This window comes from Notolepis coatsorum (genome assembly GCF_963971535.1).
Source record: "Notolepis coatsorum genome assembly, chromosome: 5".
NCBI classification, from domain to species: Eukaryota; Metazoa; Chordata; class Actinopteri; order Aulopiformes; family Paralepididae; genus Notolepis; species Notolepis coatsorum.
In genome coordinates, this window is record NC_140169.1 from 80,819,486 (window position 1) to 80,845,512 (window position 26,027).

The window sequence follows — 26,027 nt, forward strand, 5'->3', positions numbered from 1 at the left end:
TATAACTCACCCTCTCTTGTTAATATATATTCATTATAACTCACCCTCTCTTGTTAATATATATTCATTATAACTCACCCTCTCTTGTTAATATATATTCATTATAACTCACCCTCTCTTGTTAATATATATTCATTATAACTCACCCTCTCGTTAATATATATTCATTATAACTCACCCTCTCTTGTTAATATATATTCATTATAACTCACCCTCTCTTGTTAATATATATTCATTATAACTCACCCTCTCTTGTTAATATATATTCATTATAACTCACCCTCTCGTTAATATATACATTATAACTCACCCTCTCTTGTTAATATATATTCATTATAACTCACCCTCTCTTGTTAATATATATTCATTATAACTCACCCTCTCTTGTTAATATATATTCATTATAACTCACCCTCTCTTGTTAATATATATTCATTATAACTCACCCTCTCTTGTTAATATATATTCATTATAACTCACCCTCTCTTTTTAATATGTATTTTACAGAAGTCGTGAGGCCCGCTTCAAGCCTGCATGTGGGCGCCCCGAACAATGACTACCTATCAGCCTTCGATAGCTTAAGAGGGGCTCCACCACCACCGCCCCCGCCGCCCTCCACTCGAGCCCCGCCTCAGAGCCGCCACGCCCCGTCCCCCCTGCACCCCGCCACCGGCAGCCGCGGCGGCAGCAGCACCGGGGGTGCGGTCAGAACGGTAGGGAGGGCGGGCGACGGCCACCACTCCCTCCCCCCCTCCCTGTTCCCCTACACCTGCAGGCTGTGTGGCATCGTGCTGGAGGACGAGGACGGCACCACTGCCCAGATCTGTGCCAAGTGCACCCTGGACATGCTCACCAAGGACTCCTCCTCGCCCAACAGCCCTGGCGAGCGCAGCGACAAGGTGTACACCTGCTCCGCCTGCCCCTTCCTCACGCACTACCCCAACCACCTGGCGCGCCACATGAAGACCCACAGCGGCGAGAAGCCCTACAAGTGCCCGCAGTGCGACTACGCCTCGGCGCACTTCGACAACCTGAAGCGGCACCACCGCGTGCACACGGGCGAGAAGCCCTACCGGTGTCAACTGTGCGACTACGCCTGTGGCAACCTGGCCAACCTGAAGCGGCACCAGCGCGTCCACTCGGGCGCCAAGCCCTTCCAGTGCGCCGTGTGCAGCTACAGCTGCAACCAGAGCATGAACCTCAAGCGGCACATGCTGCGCCACACGGGGGAGAAGCCCTACAAGTGTCAGGAGTGCGGCTACACCACGGGCCACTGGGACAACTACAAGAGGCACCAGAAGAAGCACGGCCTGGCCACCGACGGCTGGGTCAAGGTTCAGATGACCGGCCACTGCGAGGAGGAGGAGGAGGATGAGGAGGAGGACGAGGAAGAGGAGGAGGAGGAGGAGGAGGAGGAGGGAGGAGGAGGGAGGATGGGGGTGGGAGTGAGCGTCGGGGTTCAAACTCGGATGAAAGGAGTCGGGGTGGATATGCAGTACATGCCTCGGTAGAGCGAGAGGGACGGGACGTTTGTGCCACAAACTTGAGATTGTATAAAAAAATATATAACTCAGAAACACTAAGCTACCAGCAACTACTATTTTGTCTTCTTTTCACAAAGCCCTTATATTGTATATGTGTCCGTCGGTCTTTCTTGTGTTTTTTTTTGTCGGATGTCTTCAGAGGCTGCTACCCGTTTGTCTGTGGAATCGTACCTGACTATAAAAGACGATGTTGAGAGACGTTTCGATGCCTTCTGGATATAGTGGTGTAGCGAGGGAGCTGGTCAGAGTCCGTCTTCTGTTCTCCTGCAGTTGTGCCAGACAGAACGCACTTGGATACCTGCTCCATTTTATAAATCATCCCAACATCCCCCGTCTTTTTACACTATTCTACTGGTCCCCCACATCCTCCTGAACTGCCCCGTGTGTTATTGTTTCACATTATGCCTTACAACCACTTGTTATCCTTAACCCAACGTTCATCATCGATACAACATCACGCCTGGATCCTTAAGTTACGACGGGTCATGGGAGAGATTCCATCTTGAACTTTTCTTTTTGTAGTGGTGCACCAATACTGAGATTGTCCCGAATTCCAGCTTGAAACACTTGCATTTCGGTATTGGTGCAATGTAGCTCACAGTACTAGCACTACACTGTCAAAATATAATGATAAGTTGTCTCAAAAAGTATCCTTTTTGCATGAGCCTTTTTGTTCTTGTTGAGTCGACTAAATGGGAAAGTGAATATTAAATATCAAGTTTACATCACTCGAAGCTAATGTTACTAGAAAATATAAATGGAGACTACTTCTTTTTTATGCTGAAGTATATCTTTATCAACTACATTACAAAATTAGGCTAGCTGTTATTTTAGCAAATGAACAGTTAATCGAACTATAGTTAAAGTTGGCTAATATCAAGAACTACTGATAACCTTTTAGATTCTGATCTTTCCAAAGCACTCTAGAAGTAATGGGCGGTCGAAGACGAGTAAATGTTGGGAACATTTAGAACCGACGTATTGGAAATAGGAGAGACCTTTTCAGTCTAGTTAAAGAGTTTAAGTAATTTAAGTTGCATGCATCGTTAACCCTTTCACTACCACACTACAGACGGTTAACCGAAGGTAGTGTGGTAGCGAAAGGGTTAACCTTCTGTAGTGTAACCGTCTGTAGTGTGGTAGCGAAAGGGTTAACCTTCTGTAGTGTGGTAGTGAAAGGGTTAACCCTTTGGCGGTGTGGCAGTGAAAGGGTTAATGAAATGTCATCATTCTGCTCCACTGTTGGCTTCAGAAGTGTCCGGTTTGGATGAACCAGCGCTGCTGTACTTTGTGTTGGTGCATCACTACTCTCCTCTGTGCTCTGTCCTCCTACAGTATGTAGCCGCTTATCTCCTTTATATCAATTACTGTGGTTCTGTCATTACTGAGTGAGTAGAAAAGGAATTCGGGTGTACTCTTCTAGGATTATGCCAATCCAATGCATCTTGGGAGGGGGGGGGGGGATGTGAAGAATTGCATAATATTGAGAACATAATTCTGCATTCTCGTGGTCTCGTCAGAATTGGCCGGATAACATTTTTTGTTCTCCCACCGGGAATCACCACGTGAATGTTGGCCGTCCCGAAGTGGGAGAAATGTGGGATGTTGATTGTGACACAGATCGCCCAAGTTGTTATGTAATGATTGGTTACAAGTTTGTAGTTAAGTAACAAAGAAAAACATCAGTTGACAAACTGTTAAAATAATGCTGTGTTTGGGACCTGTCAACCAAATGTTTGAATTTACAACATCGTTTGACAAACTGTCCTGAAATACCAAGACCGAAATAAGCAACAGAAAGAACCAAACCAAGAGCTCCATGACCTCCATGTTTCTTTTTGTTTTTATTTTCCGACCAAAAAAAGCACACAACGCGCTGCGGTCGGATATCCAAGAGAACGCAAGTCTGAGGGGGAAGTCTACCTGACAGGCACACGAGTGCAGTAGACTGTTGAAGTTCAGCACAGACGAGACCAGACTCCGACAATAAACTCATGCATGAGCATGATTACAAAAAAAGTACATATCGCCAAACCTTCCTTTGATGGTCTGAGCCTAAATCTGACATCATAGAAGAAACATTTGGGGGGAGAGTCCTTTTGAGAGGAGGAGAGAGTGTATGTCGTTGAATGATGTTGCTTTGTTTGATTGCTGTGTCTTACCGACTGTGAAATTAGCCCATTGTCGTCTACTTTTTTGTCCTTACTTGAAAAAACAAGATGACACGTATAAATAAGCATGAGTGTCAAAACTGAATATATAGTATAGCTTTTTATTTTTTTTAATGTGACTGTATTACATCATTAGAAGTGCATACTTTATTAATATATATCTATATATAGATATAGGACACTTCTGTTTTTTTGTATCTGGAATGTGTGACATGTCATTTAGTTTTATGTGGGAGAAAAATGTAAGGGACCATGATTTAAAATGTCACCTCTGATGTGAATTACTACTATTATATGCAGTGAGCTATTTTTTCAGGTTGCCATGACGACACAACGGAGCGCTGACGCCGATTGATTAGGTCGGAGGTCCCAGAGTGTTCTCTCTTGTTCTTATGCAGTGGTTTCATAATTGCCTTAAGTGAGGACTTTGAAATAAACTTGTGAGCTTCAGACAGTTCATTCATTGTGGGAATTTTTTTTCTTTCATTTTTCGTACATGAGTTAATAACTATTTGTTCTTGACTTATTGTTATGTTTATTCTTGACTTGTTTAAAGAAGACGTGTCCGGCCCATGGGGACATTAACGTGTTGTCGGGCCTTACAAATAAATTTGATTTTATTTGATTTATAGCACCTTTCATACAGGGGATTGCAGTTCAAAGTGCTTTACATCAGTAAGAAAATAAATCTGTGTAAAACAAGCGGCATGAGCAAAGCATAAAGTCAGATAAAATAATGCAGATATATTAATCATATCAGAACCTCACGTTCCAATAGGCTTCTTGAATGTCTAATCTGTTACAAAACATGATAAAGGTCATAGTATACACCCAGCGGATAGTGGGGCGTAGAGATAAAAGTAAAATAATAGCAAGGGTAAAATAGTGTGTAGTCATGGCTGCTCTTCAAACATTTAACGCGATTGATAAGCCAAGTCATTAACCCTTTCATGAGTAAGCTTTTTGTTTGGAATGTCTTGTTTTGATGGTTGTGACGTCATTAGGACCACCCCGATTCTCAAAACATTCCAATCTCGTTTGAGTGGACTGTACACCTGAAGGGGTTAAATACGGGAGGTTTCGAAGCAGACGTGCAGTAATGTGGGTGTAACTCGATACACTCTGACGCAGACTGAATTTGGTCCCATTGGTTAAAGAACCGCCCCGCTTTGGCCGCTGCTAAGTGACTGTGCAACAGTCTCACAAACATTCCCCTCGCCGCAAAAACCCAGAGGACTAATGAAATAAGACAAGTCAATACAAACCTTCTGTTGTGTTCAGTTGAGTCCACCTCTGGTGTGCGCCTTCAATGAAATACCCTGTAGTATCACATTGTGTACTACCATGTACCAAGTAGCACCCTCTATTACTATAGTACAATGTTATATCCTATAGTACCATGAAGTACCCTCTATTACCATGTAATACAATGTAATATCCTTTTTTGAACAAATGTTTTTTATTTTCCCTTTTTTTAACATGAAACAAGACAAACAATACAGTAACAGTAATAATCAATGATAAATCACAGGACAATAACCGAAATAATAATAACAATGACAGTCCAGTAATTAAATCTGAATGAATGTAAATTAAAAGACATAAAAATAATAAATACAATACATAGGCTCTTGCTCGCTCTTCCTCACTCTTCCCTTCCCCTCCCCCCCCCCCCCCCCCTATCCCCCACTTGGACTATACATCCACTACTTCATTTCACATCAGAAAATTACAAATTTATATGCGTTCCTTTATCTTCTCCACCACAGCTACCCAGATTGCTATGCTGGCTTCATTAACACCTCAAATTCGTGCAGTGGATATCTCTAGATAAATCACATCGAGATAGGTGAGAATCCATACCTTCCGGCACATTTTATCCGGTTGAATCCAGCGTGATGCTATCAACTTTTTGGCAGCCGTAAGACCGGCCAAAATGAGTCTCTTTACATGTACAGAGGTTGATAACATCATTCAACAACAGCACAGAAGGCAGTGTCGGTATGGTCGGAGATAAAATCTTTGATAATTGAGTGGTTACCTTTTCCCAGAAAGTCTTGACAGGAGGGCATTCCCAATACATATGCATATATGTACCAATAGCACCGTTTGAACACAAGGAGCATCAAGAGTCCGGTCTGAGACCCATTAGGTGCAAACGTCTAGGAGTCAGGTAAGTCCTATGAACAAAATTAAGATTAATCTGTTGGTGATCTGGGTTGCGTGATGATAGCCGAACATTTTCCCAGACTGCATCCAAATCAAAATTTACTTCCAGGTTTGGGATATCCTTCCTCCAAACAGAGTCTAGGGGAAGGACCTCATGAGGACGTAAGTAAGGGGCGATAAAAGTCAGACGAAGCTTCTCGACGTCTCCTTGTCATAAAATAATTTGTGAAATCTGTGGTGCTCAAGTGGAATATCTAATGGGACTCCGTGAGCCCTCAAAGCTGCTCTTATTTGTAGATAGAAGAGATAAGTGGAAGTGGTGAGGTTAAATTTGTTGAATATATCTTGATAACTGCGGAGACCATGGTCATCGAAGATATCCCCCAATGTGTGTATGCCTTTCTTTTCCCATCCAGGATATCTGATAGGTTGTTGTGCAATAAGGAGTAAATTGTTATTAAATAGGGGAGAATGCCTGTGCCATTTATGGTGGTTAGTACACTTTTTCTGTGTGTCACGCCATATCCGGATCACATGTGTAATAAGGGCCAAATCTCAAGTTTCATTGCTTAATTGATAAGTTGGTGTACACTATATCCTGCAGTCTATGTGGTGCCACTATGTTCTCCTCTAATGGTCTCCAGGATACCGATGCTTGATAATCAAACCAGGTGATCAGTGGTCTTAAAGAGAACGCTTTAAAGTAATAGTTGAAGTCTGGAAAGGCTAAACCCCGGTCGGTTTTATTTCTCTGCAGTGGATATTTTATTACCATGTAGTACAATGTAATATCCTATAGTACCAAGTAGTACAATGTAATATCCATGCAATGCCCTGTATGCTATACTCTTAGTCTCACCCATACATTTTATATTTGGCCAGATTTGACCGGAAACATCAATGGATGAAAGTAAAACAAGAACCATACAAGTCTGTTTTGAAATTTCTTGGACAGCAGTTGTGAAATCAATCTAAATCACTTTAGTGCAAATGTGATCTATCACAAGAAACTACTCAAGTCTTGATCATCTTTAACTATGAATGAACCCAACACTAACGTACCATCTTTAGATACAAAGGTTTGAAAACATTCTTCCTCTGAAAACTTAAACAGACATATGGTTCTTCGTGTGAGGTACTCGATATGTTCAGATGCCTGTGTGGAAGAATTTATAAAGCCTTAGATGAACCAAACCACGTACAAACCAACACAACATGGGTTAAATAATGATTCCTCTTGCGTTGGATATTCAGAAAATAAAATGCAGTCCAGGTCAAAGTGTAATTTGGCACCTATACATTTATTGAAATCCAGGACTTTGCAGCTCCCATACATGTTCTTAAACAGCAACACAGAGATGAAAAACAAACAAAATTATCAGAATAGGCTTCATTGGTGACATACTCTTCCACCACGAGCGCCTTCGCCCCTCTACATCCGACAGAGAACACGTATACAAGCGGAAACAGTGAAAGAACAAGACATTTTCATGTTTTGAGAACATACATATTTGTCATTTATACAGTTCTGGCTACCAACGTTGGGGCACGACCTCTCGATGGGTTCGCTTTTTGTTTACATTTGCAGATTTCAAACCAGTTTTAGAGATGTAGCTTCTTTCCCCACACACTTATGATTCAAAAGAAGAAAAGAGAGTGGAATGACTCGAGTCACTGGGAATGACATCCGTCACAGGAACTGTGGGGATATGTAGATTTCCAGATCACAGAAATAATTTAGCCTTTTCAACAAAGCACCGTGTCACTAAATCCTCTGAGATGATTGCAACATTGTACTTACAAAATACAAAATGGAATTCTGAATCAAGCTCAAGAGAACATTACACACAACCCATCGCTCGCCCCCAAAATAACACAATCAATACAAATCACGTGTGGAATTTGTAAACACTTTTCATTTTAACAAAAAGAAAAGTCTCCTAAACATTCTGTAAACAATGATAAATGTTAGCTTTTAAATGTTTTGTTTCTATACAGCTTAGATTACATTTGATCTATTTGATTACAATAAACTATTGATGATACAGATATTAGTATAAATGTTCTGAATACTTTTTCTTAATTGCATGTACATAATATAAAAGTGACATTATCATAGTTTTTTATGTTTCTTCTGTGCAAAACGCTTTAGTAAACTATAATTTGGCATTTATGAGAAACCTTAAATTGGTTAAAAAAAAAAAAAAAAAATCATAGATGGATTTTTTCAGAAACTCTTGGAAGATTTCCCCGCCATGTTTAGTCATGCTCGATCTCTCGCTCAATAAATATCCATCTCCATCGATAATACTGTGCAAAATTATGGGTTCAGCAAGTGCAAGCAGTTCGGCCGAACCAATCAAACTTGTGTTCTGCAAGATTCTAGCTAGAAAGCCCGCCCATTTTCTGTCTTCTTTTATGACAAGGTGATCCATGAGGCAAAAAGAAAGTTTAAGGCATTAATACCAATTCCAAAGGTGTTTATGAACAGTGGTGCCTGAACCAATCGGTGGACATGTTAAAAGAAAAACCATTGTAATCATAATATTGATACATGAGAGTTGAACCTAAACTACAGTATTACTCGCCAACTTGGCACTCATGAAAACCACGAGATGGAGGCTCACTGACGATATAAAAACAGATATTGGCCAGTAACACATTGGCCCCAGAGGATGACACTACAGTGTCTATCCAAGAGCCAAGCGTATGTCGCCATGTCATCAAGCTGTCGGTCTGAATGATCTCTACGATACCAATCCCAGAAATATCCATTTCAACATGTTCACTATGGATTCCAGGTCAAATTTCACCATCCAGATCCAATTATGCCGTATGAATTTTATCACTAGTAATAAGTTCTGTGCAACATTTGCCTTTCTGGTTAGAAACACGAAGCCACAAGACAACTTCCAACATTTATTGAGGTCCAGCAAAAAGTCCCACACCGGCTTTGCTTCTAGGATATCGCTTTGCTTTTTACCTCAAAAACCCAATGCTTTTTCCCCCCCTCCAAATTTGACACTTAATGAATGAAACCCTGTCCCTTGGAAGAATTAGATAAAACACTAATATCTATGAAAGTAGTAGGTGAGCAACTCTTTAGAAAAAAAGTGTGCCTCTCGGTATCGCACTTTGTTTACATTTGTTTGGTTTTGGTCTGATGTGTGGGTTGGCGTTGGTTGGGGATTTAGGGGAGGAGTTACAATTGCTGGCCACACCTCAAGTTCTGCCAAGAAAGGTCTGGAGAAATTCACAGTGTAATAAGTTACTATATTTAGTATCATTTTATACTAATGGCTGTGGTGCACTCTGGACTGCGGTCCATGTGTGAAGAGTACTATATAGATAGTTATTAATATTTATTGTTATATTGTAGAAATGTGTGCATTGAAATGTCTGTAAAGTCTCGACGACATTGAAAATGAGGGTGACCTCAATTGTATTTGAGAATAAATAAAGGTTGATGATGATATATTACTATATATTACATACTAAATATATAGCTAATACTATATAGTAACTTATTATACTGTGGATTTCTCTTGGCAGAGCCTGAGGTGTGGCCAGCAGTAGCAACCCCTCCCCTCTCCCCAACCAACTCCAACCCACACATCAGACAAAGAGGGAAAAAAAGAAAATGTAAACAAAGTGCGATACCAAGCAGGGCTCGGTTGCTTAGAGGTTCGCCGTTTGACGGCGTCACAGACTCTACCTTTAAAAGATTCACCAAGATGTCGATGATTTAAAACGAGGACCGTGTAGACTCAACTACATAAACGATTATGTGGAATATAGAACGTGTATAAGTTAATGGTCGAGTCTACAGGGTCCGCATTCGACAGTCTGGCGATGAGAAACCTTGTAGACTCAACCCCTACATGACCTGCTTTTATTCCACACATAACCGTGTGGTTGAGTCTCCACGCTGTCTCCTCATTTCAAGTCATCGCAATCTTAGTTGGTTCATCTTTGAACATTTTGCGTTTACATGCGGTACTATTTAACCCTCTGTAGTGTGGTAGTGAACGGGTTAACCGATGTCACAAAACCCACCACATGGGGATGAGGTTGAAGCTGACGGGCCACAGCCGAGATACAAATCAAGCCGATAAGGTTTTTAGGGTCTACAAAATAAAAATAAAAAAACAACAACGATTAAACGGGAGCTTAAGGGCCTGTGTCGACCGGGGACGTTTTATGAGTTGTCAGCTCCTTTCTGTCATTCATTTCTATGCTACAGACGCGACAGGCGCGCTCCTTTTCCCAGCGCCGCGCCTCGCGTTTTAGCGCTCTCGGCGGCCAGCGTTTTTTGGGCGGAGCGCTCCCAGCGCATAAAGTTGAAACTAGTTAAACTTTTGGAGAGGAGCGGCGCTCATCAAGGTAACTTTTTCCGACCGACCAATCAACATCGAGCAAGTGGCGGAGCCGCGGCAGTCGCGAGACTCAGGAAAACGCTCTGAGCATATGTTTGCTTTTCAAAGCGGTCCGCCTTGAAAGAAAACGTCCCCGGTGGACACAAAGCCTAAGGCAGTGACTAGAGGCTACAATCTTGCAGAATCGGGACACCTCTGTACCACTTGGCTTGGCTCAGCTCAGCTCGGAATCTTTGCCTTCCCATTCGTTGAGAGTGGGATGTGGGGAGGGAGGGACGGGGGAGGGGGTTACAGGTCGTCATCCCCGATTCCCTCAAAAGCGTAGTTGCCGTGGAAATCGTTGCCACTGATGTCGTTGGCAGAGTTGGAGGCGCTGATCCCTCGGAGAGACACTGAGCTCAGCTTGGTCTGAGGAGAGGAACATGAAATATAGAAACATGACAACACAATACAATAATAATAAACAGGACTTCACAGGACAATAATAGTAATAACAATAAAGACAATAGAAATGACAGTAGAAATAACAAAAATAATAAATACAGAACATAAAAACGAAATCTAATTATATGATCACAGACAGGCATGCAGTGGTGGTCAAACGCGGTTAAACGCCGTTTAGGCTACGTCACTGAGGGAGATTGTTTTGATTCAGTTTTCTTTAATGAAATCTGTTCTCTCAAATCCCAGCTAGAGAACCTCGTCTCGCCGTATACCCCGGCCGGCACTTATCACCTAGACTTTGCATAACAAGCCCTGTAGGTGGGGGGCTGCTTGATCTCCCGACTGGAAGGATGAGACAAGTTGTGCTTCAGTCTGAAGGAAACTGTCCTTCTGTAAAATAACTCTAAGTTACATTGTTAATTTAGTTTGTATTTACTTTTCTAGTTTAAGTTAATTCAATTAAAGAAATTGTAACTACAATTACATTTAAAACATTGTTATGTATAATAATCATCTGTTCTGTGCGCAACCGAGGGAACATGTATGCGCGTGCGCGGGAGCGCGCGTGCACGTGGCGTTTGGCCTACTGTCATATTACGACTGCACCACTGATCACAGACACCACAAAAGACATTTCCTCCCCCACGCCAGGCCCAGGACCCCCCCGGACCCACACCCCGACACGCTGGGACATTTTAAAAGAGTCTGTTCAGGCTTTTCAGACGACGTTTCTCTTCATACTCAACGCCCGCAGCTCCAGCTCGTTTAAACACGACAGTAAAGTAACGGACCGCTCTTCAGTTCAGTACCAAACGCCCTGAAACCTACTCCACAGCGGTTGCTTTGGGTGCCACATATTCCATTCATTTTGCACATAATGTTAGACATCCAAACAGTTTTGCACACATTCATTTGGCACACGGTTATTGAGAGTAAATTAGTTTGAATATGGCCACCGACAATGTCATCTGGGACATTGTATCCTTGTGTTGTGTTAATTACAGTTCAATGAAACGATAGAGCAGCAGTCCCTATGAGACAAGGTATTACTAGGTAGTACAGTTGTAGGATGGTTGATTATCACTTTTGACATTCTAATGATCACAATGAAAGGTATAGAGTACTACAACAGGCAGGGTGCAAACCACAGGGGGAGCCAGAGCTCAGTTACACTAGGGCCATTTCATTTTTCGCTTCATTTTGCTTTTGAGAACGCTGCGTATTGGCAGGCAACTAAGGGTTAAGTGAGACGTCGTTTTGTCACGTCTACTATATACATGTAGTACAATGCCAAAGCAGTAGGTGGCGATGTAGTTCAAACATGAAGGCCATTTTCAACCAATCAGAAAAGGTTGAACGCGTCACACCACATCCTGCTCAAAATCTCAGAGAGCCACCATCTTTATACCTCGCATGAGCCATTTAGCTACATAGCATTTATTTTTCAGCAAGAAATAAAGTGCAACACACATCACTCACACACATGCAACATGCAAGCGTAAATTACACGGGCATATTAAACATTCACACATAAAACACGCACATAGGTAAGGCACACGCACACATGGGTAGGTAGAACACACATATATATAGCACACATAGATAATGCACACACATAAGAGCCACATTTATTTTTAATTAAATTTTTATTATTTTACTTTCTTGTTTGCCTGTCTTGTATTGTTATTATTGTTGTCGTCGTTGTTATTGTTACTATATTTTTATATTTTTCCCCCTCCTTTTTTCTCCGTTTTTCTCCCATCCCAATGTTAGTCGTTATGCCAATTCCCAATCCCCTTCCTGGTCGCTGCGCACTTACCCCCCACAGTCGGTCTGGGAGAGTGGAGGCTATCATGTGCTTCCTCCGACACATGTGTAGCCAATCAACCGCTTCTTTTCACCTGGCAGCGCGGACTCTCACTGAGAGGGTGTAACGTGTGGAAGGATCACACTACCCCCCTTAGATCCTTTCCTCGCTGAGCAGGCGCTCCGACTGTAGGAGTCGCTGTTTACAATGACCAGGACCCACCCACCAGCTTTCCCACCCCTAACACTGCCAATTGTGTTAGTATGAACGACCAGCCAAGCTGAACCCAACATCTCCTGCACTAGTGGCGAGCGCCTTGCCCACTGCGCCACTTAGCCGCCCCTTGTTATTGTTACTATTATTATTATTATTATTATTGTTAATGTTATTGTATTGTGATGTATGTATGAGAAATGGAAAATAAAAACATTTATAAAAAAAAATAAAGAAATAAAGTGCAATAAACAAAAACGGATACATTCACTGTGTTCTGCCTCATTTGTTGATGAAACAAAACTAACATCAACACAATTGACCACCAAGAGCGGAGTTTAGTCTCACAAAAATATAGCAGATTTTGTTAGCTTACGTGCTAACGTGATTGGGATATGCCAGTATAGCATTGTGGCTAGCAGCGTAGTGACGTTAATGCTAGCAGAATGAATGGATGTAAACTTTATTTAACAGATTGCAGAATGGGTACAATTAGGGCTGGGCGATATGGCAAAAAATCTTATCGCGATAACGATATGATAATGTTATCATATCATTCGATATCGATAATTATCGAAATTGTTATAAGTAAAAAAAAATTTAACAACATAATGTATGTTTATTTTGCAGCAATTCTTTGTCATTGCCGCCATCTTTAGTGTTACATCCCCTCACACTCCAGTTCTCAGGCTGCAGCTGGTTTAAAAGCTAAAGTAAACCGGCTTCTCTGCTGGCTGTGGCTCCAGGGGAGTTGAACAGTTCTGGCTCTGCTAGTTTCTTTTCTATCTTTTGGCGCTTTTTTGGTGGACAAACCACCGCACATGTGCACCGTGACTCGTGACTGGAGTCTAGCTCTGCTAGCACACATAGCCTACTGTGTACAGACGGTTTCAAACTGTATTTTAACCCTTTAATCGCCAATGACGTCTTTGAGATCAATATTTCAAATTTCTGTCACGGTATTCATATTTCACCCACGGATCATTGACTGGTGCTGTAGGACTCCGCTCTACTCTCCAGCGCTTCAATACCGCCACCTGGTGGCCGATCGGCGAGTTGCCAAACCGGAAGTGGGGCCGGAAGTGCTTGGTGTCCCCCCTATTACGTCCGCCGCTCGCGGGACTCCATCTGGACACACTGGATAATCGATCCGTTGCCATAACTCGATAAACAACATTATTTGGACGTATATAGTATTATACAACCTGGAAATGGATCGCATAGATCAACATCCCATAATAGCGATCTTTTTGCTCCAGTATCATCCCCCATCGCTACGAGGAAGCTGCGGTGAGTTTCAGCGTTTTTGATTATTATTATCCATACAAACTGCTATGATCAATATATCACCCATACTACATGATTAATTTAACGTCGGTCATTGCATTATAAACGACCCCCCCCCCCCCCCCCCTCCGGTCACCAGCAGATGATGAGTCATGACGTTTAGGACCTTGTACAATTGAAATTTTTAATCTGGCGTCAATCGCTATCAAACTGCATTTGATGATCTAATATAGGCATAAATGGCTATAACTCACGTTCTATGAAATACTGCAGAAAACGATAAAAACATATTTATACTCTAGACCGTATTTTTGTATGAATGTGTGAATGAAAAAGTTAAACGTTCCTACACCCTGAATGATAGCTAATCGATGTTGAATGGGCCATAGTAATGTCAATTTAGCAATACAATTTAAAAAGTTATAGCCCTGCAAAGTAGGTGAACATCTCCATAGACAAATAGAGCTGGCAGACTGGCTACAAGGATGGATATAAGCGTGGCAGAGAAAGGGTTAAATTATAAAGCAAACAAAAAGAAAAATAAATCTCAATTTGGTCAAGCAAAGCCATTACTTTAAGTTGCAGGCAAGAAAGACAAGTCTGTCCACTGTCTCTGGTTCGGTATCGATATCTTTTTTTTTTGATTTTTTTCCCCCCCGATATCGATTATTAAAATATATCGCGATATTTATCGTTATCGTTATATCGCCCAGCCCTAGGTACAATACAATACGGCTCAATATAAACAATTGTTAAGGGAATGCAGACTGTTGTAGCTTGGACTGGGCTCCTTATAACAATAACTTGACAACACGTTGGTAGCCGCAGCTACTTGGTACAGCTCTGCTGTAAACACTGGAAATAACTGTGCGGGTCTCTACTGCGCATGGGCATTGGGCAGAACGGCTCCGTATCCGGCTTGCGCAGATTACATGGCACCATTGTCTGCGAGTTTCCAAAACGAAAACACCTTTTCAGCGTTCCCGCTAGGGAAACACGTTTTCCTGCCAAAACTGCGTTTCTTTTTAACTTGGACATGCAAACGTAATCATTCAGCAACAAAACGTTGCTGTTTTAGTCCAGTGTAACCATTTAGCCCAGCTCCCCTGAAAACATGATTTATGAAATTTTGAGGAGTCTCTAAAATACTGACAATAAATGCTATTTAAAAAAAATCGGTATAGTCATCATCGTGTATAATGCATACAATTTGGCTAATTTGATGTATGATTCATGATTGCTCACTAATTCGCTGTAATAGATAGTGATATGTGATATCTTCATCATGCATGCAGACCTGTGTGGCGTGGACTATGTGTGGTAACGTTACTCATACCTATAGCCTATGGAGGTGTAGTCTGACGTCGCTTTGGACCGCCCGCGAGGTCCAACCGTATAGGGATTTATCATTGGGAAAATGGCTATTGTAACAATTCTGCCGCATGAATATTGAAAAGCTTTCCATTTTTGCACAAAACGAGTTCCCTTCTATCACTAACATTATTGTTTACGCATTTTTGGTTGAGATAAAATTTGGCGATTTTCTTTTACGATTAATTGCGAATATTTTCATGTTGTTCTATAGATTGTGGATGAATACGAACAGAAAGGTACACCATGCAAATGTTAATGCTTTATTTGTTTTAAACGGGACAATTTAGAAATGGGCCATGGGGAAATACATTGCGTTGGACAGAGGGTGGAACACGAAAAACGGCAATGACGTCACCACTACACCTATTGTCTACACTACAGCAAACAGTAAAGTCCTGCCTGTGTGGCACGCTGTGTGGCACGCTGTGTGGCACGCTGTGTGGCACGCTGTGTGGCACGCGCAGCACTTCTCTTACTAGTTACGCTGCTGGCCAGTATGACTACTACCATACCATCTTTATACTTGTATCACTGTACATAATTATTATACTACAACTCTGTACATACATCTGATTAGCACTACACTCAGTAGTACTCATTTGTATATTTTGTACCCAGTTTAATCACCTGTACATTGTATATTGCTGTTGCACTTTACTGTTACATTTGCACTCTGGTTGGATGCCAAATTTATTTTCGTATTTTACTTGTGCTGTATGATGATAATAAATTATAATCGAATCGAATCTAAAACTGGCGGCTGCACTTGCCAATTCAAATAGTTGCATCTTCCATACAAGCTCTCGCCAGACACACCAAGCTCCCGGTAGCCCCACAAAAAACAACGACTTTAATACAAAAACATTTCATATATTTAATATTATTTCATCTCCCGACAGCCGGGCTGCCCCCCCCCCCCCAAAATGTAATACCTGTGCAAATTAAATGTACTTTTGAATACCTTTTAATGCCTTAAATTGAGAATTATGAATTTAATACTTTGTAATACCCTGCACAATTCTAAGATGAAACTCCAAGAAAGCATTCCAGAAGAACCTACATATGAAAAGGGTCTGTATACACATTAATTAAGACTAGAATTGTATTGTAAAAAATTTACACAAATCGTGATAAACCATAGAATGTTGTCATTCCTATATTCCTAACTGTTCTACACCACGGCAGCACATGTCTTAACATACTGTACAGGCATCTCTCTGCAGCTTCCATTACAAACAATCTACAATAAAATCTACCTAAGAAAGTTCCACTGGAAAAAGATACTCACAGAGAGTTTGACAATGTGTTGACGACTGGGGTCAGGTGAGTCCTACAGGTCAAAACAAAACAAAACGAAACATCTTTACCCGATAACATCTACATACAAAACATATTTACCAGATAATATCTACATCCAAAACAACTTCACCAGATAATATTTAAGCATTACATCACGCGCAGGAGTGGTTTGTGAACAATAAACCATGCCTAGGGGTGGTCGTTAGACCCCCCTAGGCATGGTTTATTGTTCACAAATCACGACTGCAAGTGGTGTAAAGCTTTTATACAACTGCCACATTCATCCAACCTTATTTCTATACAATAAACACACATTAATCGAAGATTTATTGAAAAAACCATCCGCCAGAAAAAGTAGTTCCCACAACTACAAAAAAGACAATTTGCCTCCATGTGGAAGCAGATCGGAAGTGCATCCAACCAACTAACACATCCAACTGTGTATTATTGGAATGATTGAGAGAAGTTGCCTCATGTGGAAGCAGCTTGAAGTGCATCCAACCAACTAACACATCCAACTGTGTATTATTGGAATGATTGATTGAAAATTTTATTACCAGATGCAGAATGGGTACAATACAGTACGGCTCAATACACACAATTGTTAAGGGAATGCAGACCTACTTTCCATAGAACTTCATTCTTAGATGCTTCTATAGAAAGTAGGTAAAACAAATTAAAAAGTTTTCTTTGCCCTATAGGAAAAAAACGTTTTCTTCGCCCTATTCTTTTATTTATTTTTTTAAACCTACTGTAGAGGGCCTAAACTTAACCAGTTGGAAACCAAGCGTACAGTAATAAAATTAGCAATCAATCAATCAATCAATCAACTCAATAGGCCATGCTCACTTAGAACAGCGCAGCACCCAGCTCTCTCTCAGTCCGACTATCCCCCGCGTTGCAGGCAGAGTGTGTGTGTGTGTGTGCGTGTGTGTGCGTGTGCGTGTGCGTGTGTGTGTGTGTGTGTGTGTGTGTGGGGGGGGGGGGGGGGGGGTGTGGCGGTGGGTGGAGACTAGAGCGAGCGCTGACAGTCGAAAGGAAAAATAAATTGATTTTATTTTTTAAATTAATCAATCAATCAATCCGTCCATCCATCAATTACATCATCCAACATTGTTTAAACGACTAAGACATTCGCTGTGACAGAATCGCTTGATATTTAGTCGTTTAGTCGCTATCAACATATCCATTTGTAAAGATTATTGTCCACCTTCTTGTGATCCGGCGGATTGATGTGATGTGATTCGGTTGTGGGCGGGTCCTGGGCCAGCAAGCGTGGACTGATCGCAATACATACGTGTAAATGGACTGTTTCAGCCAATCAGAATCGAGAAATTTGCATGCCGTTGTATAACTACATCCAAAACATCTTCACCAAAATCTACATCCAAAACAACCAGAGCATAGAACTTGCTATTCCAATCCTCACCAGTAGAGGGGGAGATTTCACAGCTTGCTGACTGTCTGACCGGTGGATGGAGCCACTGTGACGTTTCCTCAGCATCTGGAGGAGACACAGGAGCAGGAGTCAAGATTCAGTGTTGGAACCTGGCCTGTCGGGCCTCTACCAGTGTCCAGGTTCAAACCAGATTCAGTGTTGGAACCTGGCCTGTCGGGCCTCTACCAGTGTCCAGGTTCAAACCAGATTCAGTGTTGGAACCTGGCCTGTCGGGCCTCTACCAGTGTCCAGGTTCAAACCAGATTCAGTGTTGGAACCTGGCCTGTCGGGCCTCTACCAGTGTCCAGGTTCAAACCAGATTCAGTGTTGGAACCTGGCCTGTCGGGCCTCTACCAGTGTCCAGGTTCAAACCTGACATCAACTGGCCTTTCATTCAACCCAAAATGAAAAGCAGCTTTGTACTATTACTAATGTGTATTATTAATGTGAAAGTGTATGTAATGTTAGTACCCTTTATGTTTTTGTAATATTTAGCACTAATTATTTGTAAAATGAAAAATGCAATACGTTAAAACAACAACATCATTAGTCTTAACTAGGGATGCTCGATATTGGCTTTTTTACCGATACCGATATTCCGATATTGTCCAACTCTTAATTTCGATACCGATACCGATATCAACCGATACCGATATATGCAGGGTTTCCCCCCAAAAAAACTGAATAATTTCAGGTAATTAATCATTTCACTGGATGCATTCAAAAGGCTTTCTAAATGTAAGCATTATCTGTGCAAAATATGATAATTAAAAAAGTAAAAATTAACATTACATATCTCTTGTTGTTGAATTAAACCAACATGCATACTTTTGACAATAAATAAAATAAGAATTGGTTCTTACTTGCTTGCCTGGGTAAATAAAGGTTCAATAAATGTAAAAAAAAATAAATTCGATACCGATATTTTCCGATATCACATTTTACTGCCGATATCGGCCGATAATATCGGTCGGCCGATAATATCGGACATCCCTAGTCTTAACACATTCATGGCCAACCACGTATATATCCGTGTTTGGGCGCCATGCTTAAAGGGCCAACCACGTATATATACGTGGTAAACTCGTTTTTGTTTTTATTGCATTTTAATATCCTACTCAATGTCACGGAGCGGCACTGCAGATATACCCTACTCTTGGGATTCGGAAAAGTGCATTACCGGCCAGATCCTGGTAGTGGCGCTGTCTCGAGAATGGAGTACTCCTTGTTTTCAGATGTTATTTATTTTTCATTCTGGCCTACTTTTTCTGTTAGCCTGAAGCTATGCCTTCATCAGATCACATGGAATACTGTTTGCGACGCCGAATTCAGTATGCAGTAAAGGAATATATAGCATCAGCCAATGGACATATCGATCTACCAGATGGCGATAAATAACTGGGAAATCCTTTTTGGGATCCAACCGGCCACAGGTAAGAGCTATTTGACGTAAAGTACAGCCCGATCGGGCCTTGGTCTCATATCCAACCCTCTCATCAGCGTATGATGCAACAATAACGAATGCAGTTATTGGTCATCAATAATCAGAAACAACTTCCCCCGCCCCCCCCCCCCCCTTTCATGCATTCATGGTGGAACATGATATCGATCATATGCATTTTTATTTTTATCTCTAGCTTGTGTAGGGCCGAAACGCCAATCGATTTAACGTTATTAGCTTAGCGCCCTATAACTAGCTTTGCAGGAATTATACCAGACCATTCCGATATAACGTTCATATTCAGGACGCTATAAAATGGGAACGTATTGATGAAAAAATTATTTCTTTGTGGCATATTGAAGGGACGGTTTATAGTGTCAATTGACAATGAGAATGGACACATAGCAATAATTAGAAATATAGATTTAGCTCTACAAACAACCTCACGCCCAGTTAAACCTTGTTATGAGAAGCTGGCCTTAGAGTGGGGCCCGTCTAATCCCTGTGGCCGTCAATGTGTTAAGACCTCTTTTAGAATTAGACACTATTTGGACTCCCTGGCCCATAAGACTAATGGACATCAAAACGCCTGGTGGTTAAGTTTGGAAAGAGAATATTTGAGAGGTTTTAGTGTATTTATCTATTTATTTTTAGAGGCTCTTGTGTCTGTCTGTCTGCCTCCAGCACAGCACTCAAACCACCATCTAACACTAGAGATCAGTCAACCCTATGAGCACTTCCTACATGGACACGTCCACAAGCATGGATCTTCCAGGTCAGTGTTTCTCAGAACTGCTCCCTGGGATGTTCGTCGGGCTGGTTGCCTGACAAAGAGATAAGCCAACATTCTAAAAAAGTATAGTTTTTAGGGATATATCGATATTGATACCGGTTATTGGATATCAGGCCGATATCAGGCTAAAAACGCGGTTCTGGAAAATGTCCCCCGATAGTGAAATCCAAGACCCACGCGCAGGGGTGTAAAGTACTTGAGTAATTGTACTTCGTTACAATACTTAGGGGCCTTTCTCACTCACCAATCGGGGTCGAATCAGCGCCCCCGGAGACGGGGGGGGGGGTGTTCTCACTCAGACGGACACACCCCTTTTGGGAGCGAAGCGGCGCTGATTCGGAATACCCCCCGCTGAACCTGGGACGGTTGAAATAGGTGGTCTCGGGTGCGGGGGGCGTGACACACACAACGTCGTTACTGTAATGCTTTTCATGGTTGCTTGAATTTTGGGCAGATAAAACCACAGCAACAACTGGACAATACCCACAAAAACTATATTTATGGGCAATTTGAGAGTTCAGACCGCAACCAAACAAGCATGTGGAGCCTCACAGCTCAGTGGATGAAAACATGAAGCCACGTTACAAACAGCACTTCCCTGGCTCGCATTAGGCCTGGCAATTTTGTTTGCCATGCTATGTCTATACATTGGTTTCTTGTTCAATGCATTTATTTCTATTAGACCAGTGGTGCCCAACCAGTCGGCCGTGGTCGACCAGTAGATCAATGACATGCAATATAATTGCCACGAGCGATGGGATAATGTGCTGAACAGGCTAAGCTAACTAGCGTTAGCCGCTAGCTTAGCGTTTGCCACAATGCTATACTGTTATACTGGCATATTCCATTCACGTTAGCATGTAAGCTAACAAAATCAGCGCCGACGAGACTAAACTCAGCTTTTGGTGTTCAATTGTGTTGATGTTAGTTTTGTTTCATCAACAAATGAGAGGCAGAACACACAGTGAATGTATCTGTTTTGTTTATTGCACGTTCTTTGCTGAAAAATAAGTGCTACAGGCTATACTAGACTAGGCTAAGCTAACTAGCGTTAGCCGTTAGCTTAGCGTTAGCCCTGGGAAACGCTCAAAAGCTAACTCTACAACACCATCCATTCGTGATAAAATGGGGTGGGTTATATTGACAAGGCTTGACAACAGAGGTTCAAATATAACTTCATATTTATTGGTTATTTGTTCATTTTATATCAGCATCCAGTCTCCGCCGTCGTGTTAACACACTTCCTGTTTACATTTTCGAACGTGACATCATCGCCTACGGCAAGCGTAAACGCTCAAAACGCAAACCGTAAACAGAACCCGGAGCGAACCAAGACTGAAGTGTGTACACAAACTAGAGGGGGGAGAGGGAGGGGGGAGTTCGCATCAGATCTCGGAACGGACTAGAACGGAATGGAATGGAACCGAATGGGTGAGTGAGAAAGGCCCCTTAAGTACTGTTTTGGGGGATTTGTACTTTACTCAAGTATTATTACGGTAGGTTTGTATACTTTGTACTTTTACTCATTACATTTCAGAGAAAAATAAAACATACTTTTTACTCATTACATTTAAAATGCAGACCTACAAAGTACAAAGCCCAAATCTTGCAGGTCCAACCATTTTAATTAGTATATTTGAATTGTTTATCTGGCCAAACTAACGTTAACGTTATTAATCCTGCGACCGCAGGTAAACAGCCAATCAAATCCCCATCAATGGAAAATTAACCCGCCCATACCCATGCTGATTGGTCCTTGTGCAAGACTAGAAAGCGGGGATCTTTGATTAAAGCCCAACATCCAGGTTAAACCCTACTGATCAATTATGGGTAGTTTACATCATTGGTATATAATTTCATAATTTATTTTTTTTCCATTTGACACCGGAAATGCCACTCTGAAAGAGTTAAAAAGGTCCACACACGAATAACATGCACGCGCGAATCAAAAAAGCTTATCAAACGCCGACGTCACTACAGGTGCATATTAATGAGCCGAATCTAAAAGCTTATAAGACGCTAGCACGACCGTGACGTCACTTCAGGAAACGTATGCCTTGCCCGTCCGGGTCATAGTACTACTCGATATATGGCGCTGGCTAACGTTAGCATTATGTCTACTGTCGTGAACCATTTGAGATCGGGGCATGTAGATCAATGGTGGCCCACTCGGTGCATCACAGTTAGCCTATAGCTCCGCCGTCCCTGCTACAGTCGGGACCACTACACTGACGTTAGCCTATAGCTCCGCCGTCCCTGCGGGTGGTTCTCTCCTCTTTGCAGTGGCGGCTCGCCACCGGGGGCGCTAGGGCGCCTACCCCCCTTGTTAAATCAGAGAAGAAGAAAAAAAAACGTTTTTGTTTTTTGTTTTATAGCCCTATAAATAATATAAACATGTTTAAAATGAATAATATTTACTCATTTTAAGTATGTTTGTGTTTCCAATGCACAATATAACGTTAATATATATAATAAAAAATATTTGTTTTCCTGAACAGGAAGTGACTAACTTTTTTTTATTTTTTTGTATTTCTCGGCCCGGGCTAGACGCAATATCGCTCTGAGTGCGCGTCACTGTTTGATCGCTGTATCCGTCGCAGCCAATCAGTGCGTAACGCGTTGTGCGTTGAAATATGACTATTATGTTGGAATCCGGGCGCGATTTGAAGCGGTCTAGGCAGCAGCGTCAAGAATTTCCGTAGCCGCATTTCGCGGAGACGCTCTCTGATTGGCCGACGTCAGTTCTTTTTTCCGTAGCAGTATTTCGCGGAGACGATCTCTGATTGGCCGAATCCACTTTCTATGTTCCAATTCTAGCTTGGTGGTAGAGATAGTTGTGTTGTTGTGACTTGTGAGATGCAGCTATTTGTCTTAGAGCGTGACTGCAAGTTCTTTCGACGGTTAAGCTTAGGCACTCTTTCAAAGTTGGTTAAGGTTAGAGTTTGTCTTAGAGCATGGCGATAGAACGCCAGGTAGTTTGCAGTCTGTTCGACGCGGAAATGGACAAAGAAATGAAGTACTTGTGTTGTGTGGTGCTAACTGCTAACAGCTAACACTTGGCTAACAAGCTATATGGCGGATGCAGTCTGGACAGTGGACAGTGGTCTGGAATACATCAACAGTGGATTATACACTTTATCAAGCCCTCCTGCCCTGGACGTTTCGACTAAACAGTGAGTCTCTCCCTCTCTCTCTCTCTCTCTCGCTCTCTCTCTCTCTCGCTACACAGCCGTCTCCGAGAAATGCGGCTACGGAAATTATTGACTGTGCTTGCTGAGACGAGACGATAATAGGCTAGCGATTCAAAACGCGCTGCTGTGTTGTGAACTATAACATTAATTTAGCTGCTGCTGATGCATAATGAATGAATGGTGAGTTGTTTAAAATGACAACATACATGTGTTAATTATTTTATTGGATTGATCCGAGAGACAGAGAGAGAGATTGCTCCAGAGCATCTCAGAGCATTACATTTTCAACGCGACCTAACGTGAACCCCCGGCTGCGACCCACAAGGCTGCGATAGTACCAGCCGCTACTGCCTCTTTGTGTGCCCCCGTCCTCGCGGGTGTCCTGTGGAGGAGCTTGTGGACGCGACAACAGCAGCGGCCGTAGGGTGTTTGAGCCTGTAGCGTTAGTTAGCTCATAGCTATCGTGTACCACTAGCCTTTAAGGGCTCGAGCACCCTACGGCTGCCGCCGTTGTTGCGTCCATGGGCCCCCCGGCAGGGTACCCGTGGGGACGGGGTGTACAGAGAGGAGAGAACCATTTTGGGTCGGCCGTTCATGCCGGCCAGCGAGCCGGATGTCGGGATATGTTGTTAGCACAATAGCTACCAAGCTAAGCTATGTTAGCTACTAACGTTATAAACACAATATGTACAACGACACAATGATTTACATTATTACAAATATGGTAACGTGGTTGTGGCTTTTACAAATAGTGGTTAGCTTTAGAGATGGATGGCTATAATCACGGAGCAATAGTGTTAGGTGAAACGGATACATTTTCATTCGGCTAGTAGTAGCAAGCATATATCTATGGTAGCAAGGCTCTCTACCTGCAATGCCTGCCACTAGCTGTGTGTGACTCTCAGCGCCCCCTGGTGAGCCCCCTGGTGCCCTGCACCTGTTGTGACGAGATCATTTCGATTACACACGCACGTTATGAACCATTGATTAAAATATCCACGTGCGTGGTGATTGTGTTGGGCAGACAAAATGTTTGATAAAAACGCTAAAACTGGGTCAATTTCAATACTTTTTTTTCCCTTCTTCATGAAAGTCACCGTTGGCCTAGTCCACATTGTTTATTGAACAAAAATACAACGTGAAGGTTGGCCTTTAAACACCTGTTATCAGAAGAATAGACAGTCATAGTGACAAGCCATAGAACAGGGGTCAGCAACCTTTTTGACATGGAGTGCTTGTTTGAAATATAGTTGTAACTAGTGTGCCTCAACAATATTCCATGCATCGTAAATTTTTTTTCTCATAATCAGGTATTTTTAATGATAATTTTTACATTATTACATCATTATTGTTATTGTTATTATTAACAATATTATTATGATGGTTGTATCAACCCTAAATCTGAGTTGGGGGGGGGGGGGGAATGCAATGCAGACAAACAGCTGCATACAGTGCGACCATTTCACTCACATTTGCCCATTCATTTTTGGACACATCACACACCATCGGTGTGTGTACTGTACGTGTGCTGTCATAGCTCCACCTACAGGCCTAATGGAGAACACCAGGAGAACACCAGGATGTGAATGGAGGGTGAATGTGAGGTATATCGTGTTAATAAGTTTTGATTGATCGCAAGACTAAAAAATAATAATAATAAGTTACCAGAACTAAAAAATATTGAGGTCAGTTACTGTGCATTAAGGTTTTCAGTTTTCAATCCATAATAAGTTAACAGAAAAATAAGTACACAACCACATTATTTCAACCTAATAAAACTATGTTTATTGTCATTGTTTTAAGAACACAAGTTGACTTGGTAATACTCACATTTTGAGTAAAGAAAATGGCTATTAACATGTGCAATGTTCAATGAAATAGAAAAATAAATAATAAAATGTGTTGATTAATCCCACTGGTCACAATGGTGACCGTAATAATGTTTTTGTTATAAGGCTCTGCAAATGTTACTGAATGATGTATTTCCAGCTAAATTGAAATAATAAACAAATAAAGGGTCTCAATTAAATATGTGGTAGTAAAAATAACCTGTGGGAGGATTTCAACAAGATAAATGCGACAACAGTGCAAAATATTTCAAGTTTCTTTAACTCTTTCAGTGCCACTCACGAGATTTCTCGGTTTTTTTATAGGTGGTTGCGTGCCACTCACGAGATTTCTCTGATTATTTTTTTTTTGCGATCTGAAAAATTATTGCATCACCCGAGCCTACCCGAGTATAGCCGAGGGGCGCCGACGATCACTGTGGAAAAAAGCGCCCCCTGTCGTCTCCCAGATGACATAAGTGATTTTGGAATGGACTCAATGAAAATGAAATGGGGAAAAAAATCCGGTACTCCACATTTTCCAGTTCACTGATCCAGCCGGGGTTACCACAGTTAATTCTGGAACCTCAGATCCCCGTTGATCATGGAGTTCTACAGTATCGCGTTGGATCCATACACTTATCGATTTTTTCG

The 26,027-nt window shown here is 41.9% G+C and overlaps 2 protein-coding genes across 3 annotated transcripts in view; one reads left to right on the forward strand and one right to left on the reverse strand.

Annotated features, from left to right (window-relative positions):
- Positions 1-1,511, forward strand: part of znf513a (zinc finger protein 513a) — a gene marked incomplete at its 3' end in the record, with an annotated part of 85,757 nt that extends 84,246 nt beyond the window's left edge. The window contains exon 5 of the mRNA XM_084314155.1: positions 508-1,511. Within this exon, the coding sequence (XP_084170281.1) occupies positions 508-1,511 (1,004 nt within the window). The remainder of the gene's footprint in view (positions 1-507) is intronic.
- A 5,653-nt stretch (positions 1,512-7,164) lies between these two features.
- snx17 (sorting nexin 17) overlaps positions 7,165-26,027 on the reverse strand; it is a 235,604-nt gene continuing 216,741 nt past the window's right edge. The window contains exons 13-15 of one of the 2 annotated variants that reach the window (XM_084314816.1): positions 18,114-18,188; positions 16,674-16,715; positions 7,165-10,668 (exon numbers count right to left, since the gene is read on the reverse strand). In XM_084314816.1, coding sequence (XP_084170942.1) covers positions 10,549-10,668; positions 16,674-16,715; positions 18,114-18,188 — 237 coding nt within the window. In that variant the 3' untranslated portion in view covers positions 7,165-10,548. The remainder of the gene's footprint in view (positions 10,669-16,673; positions 16,716-18,113; positions 18,189-26,027) is intronic. The other variant, XM_084314817.1, reaches the window with a different exon arrangement.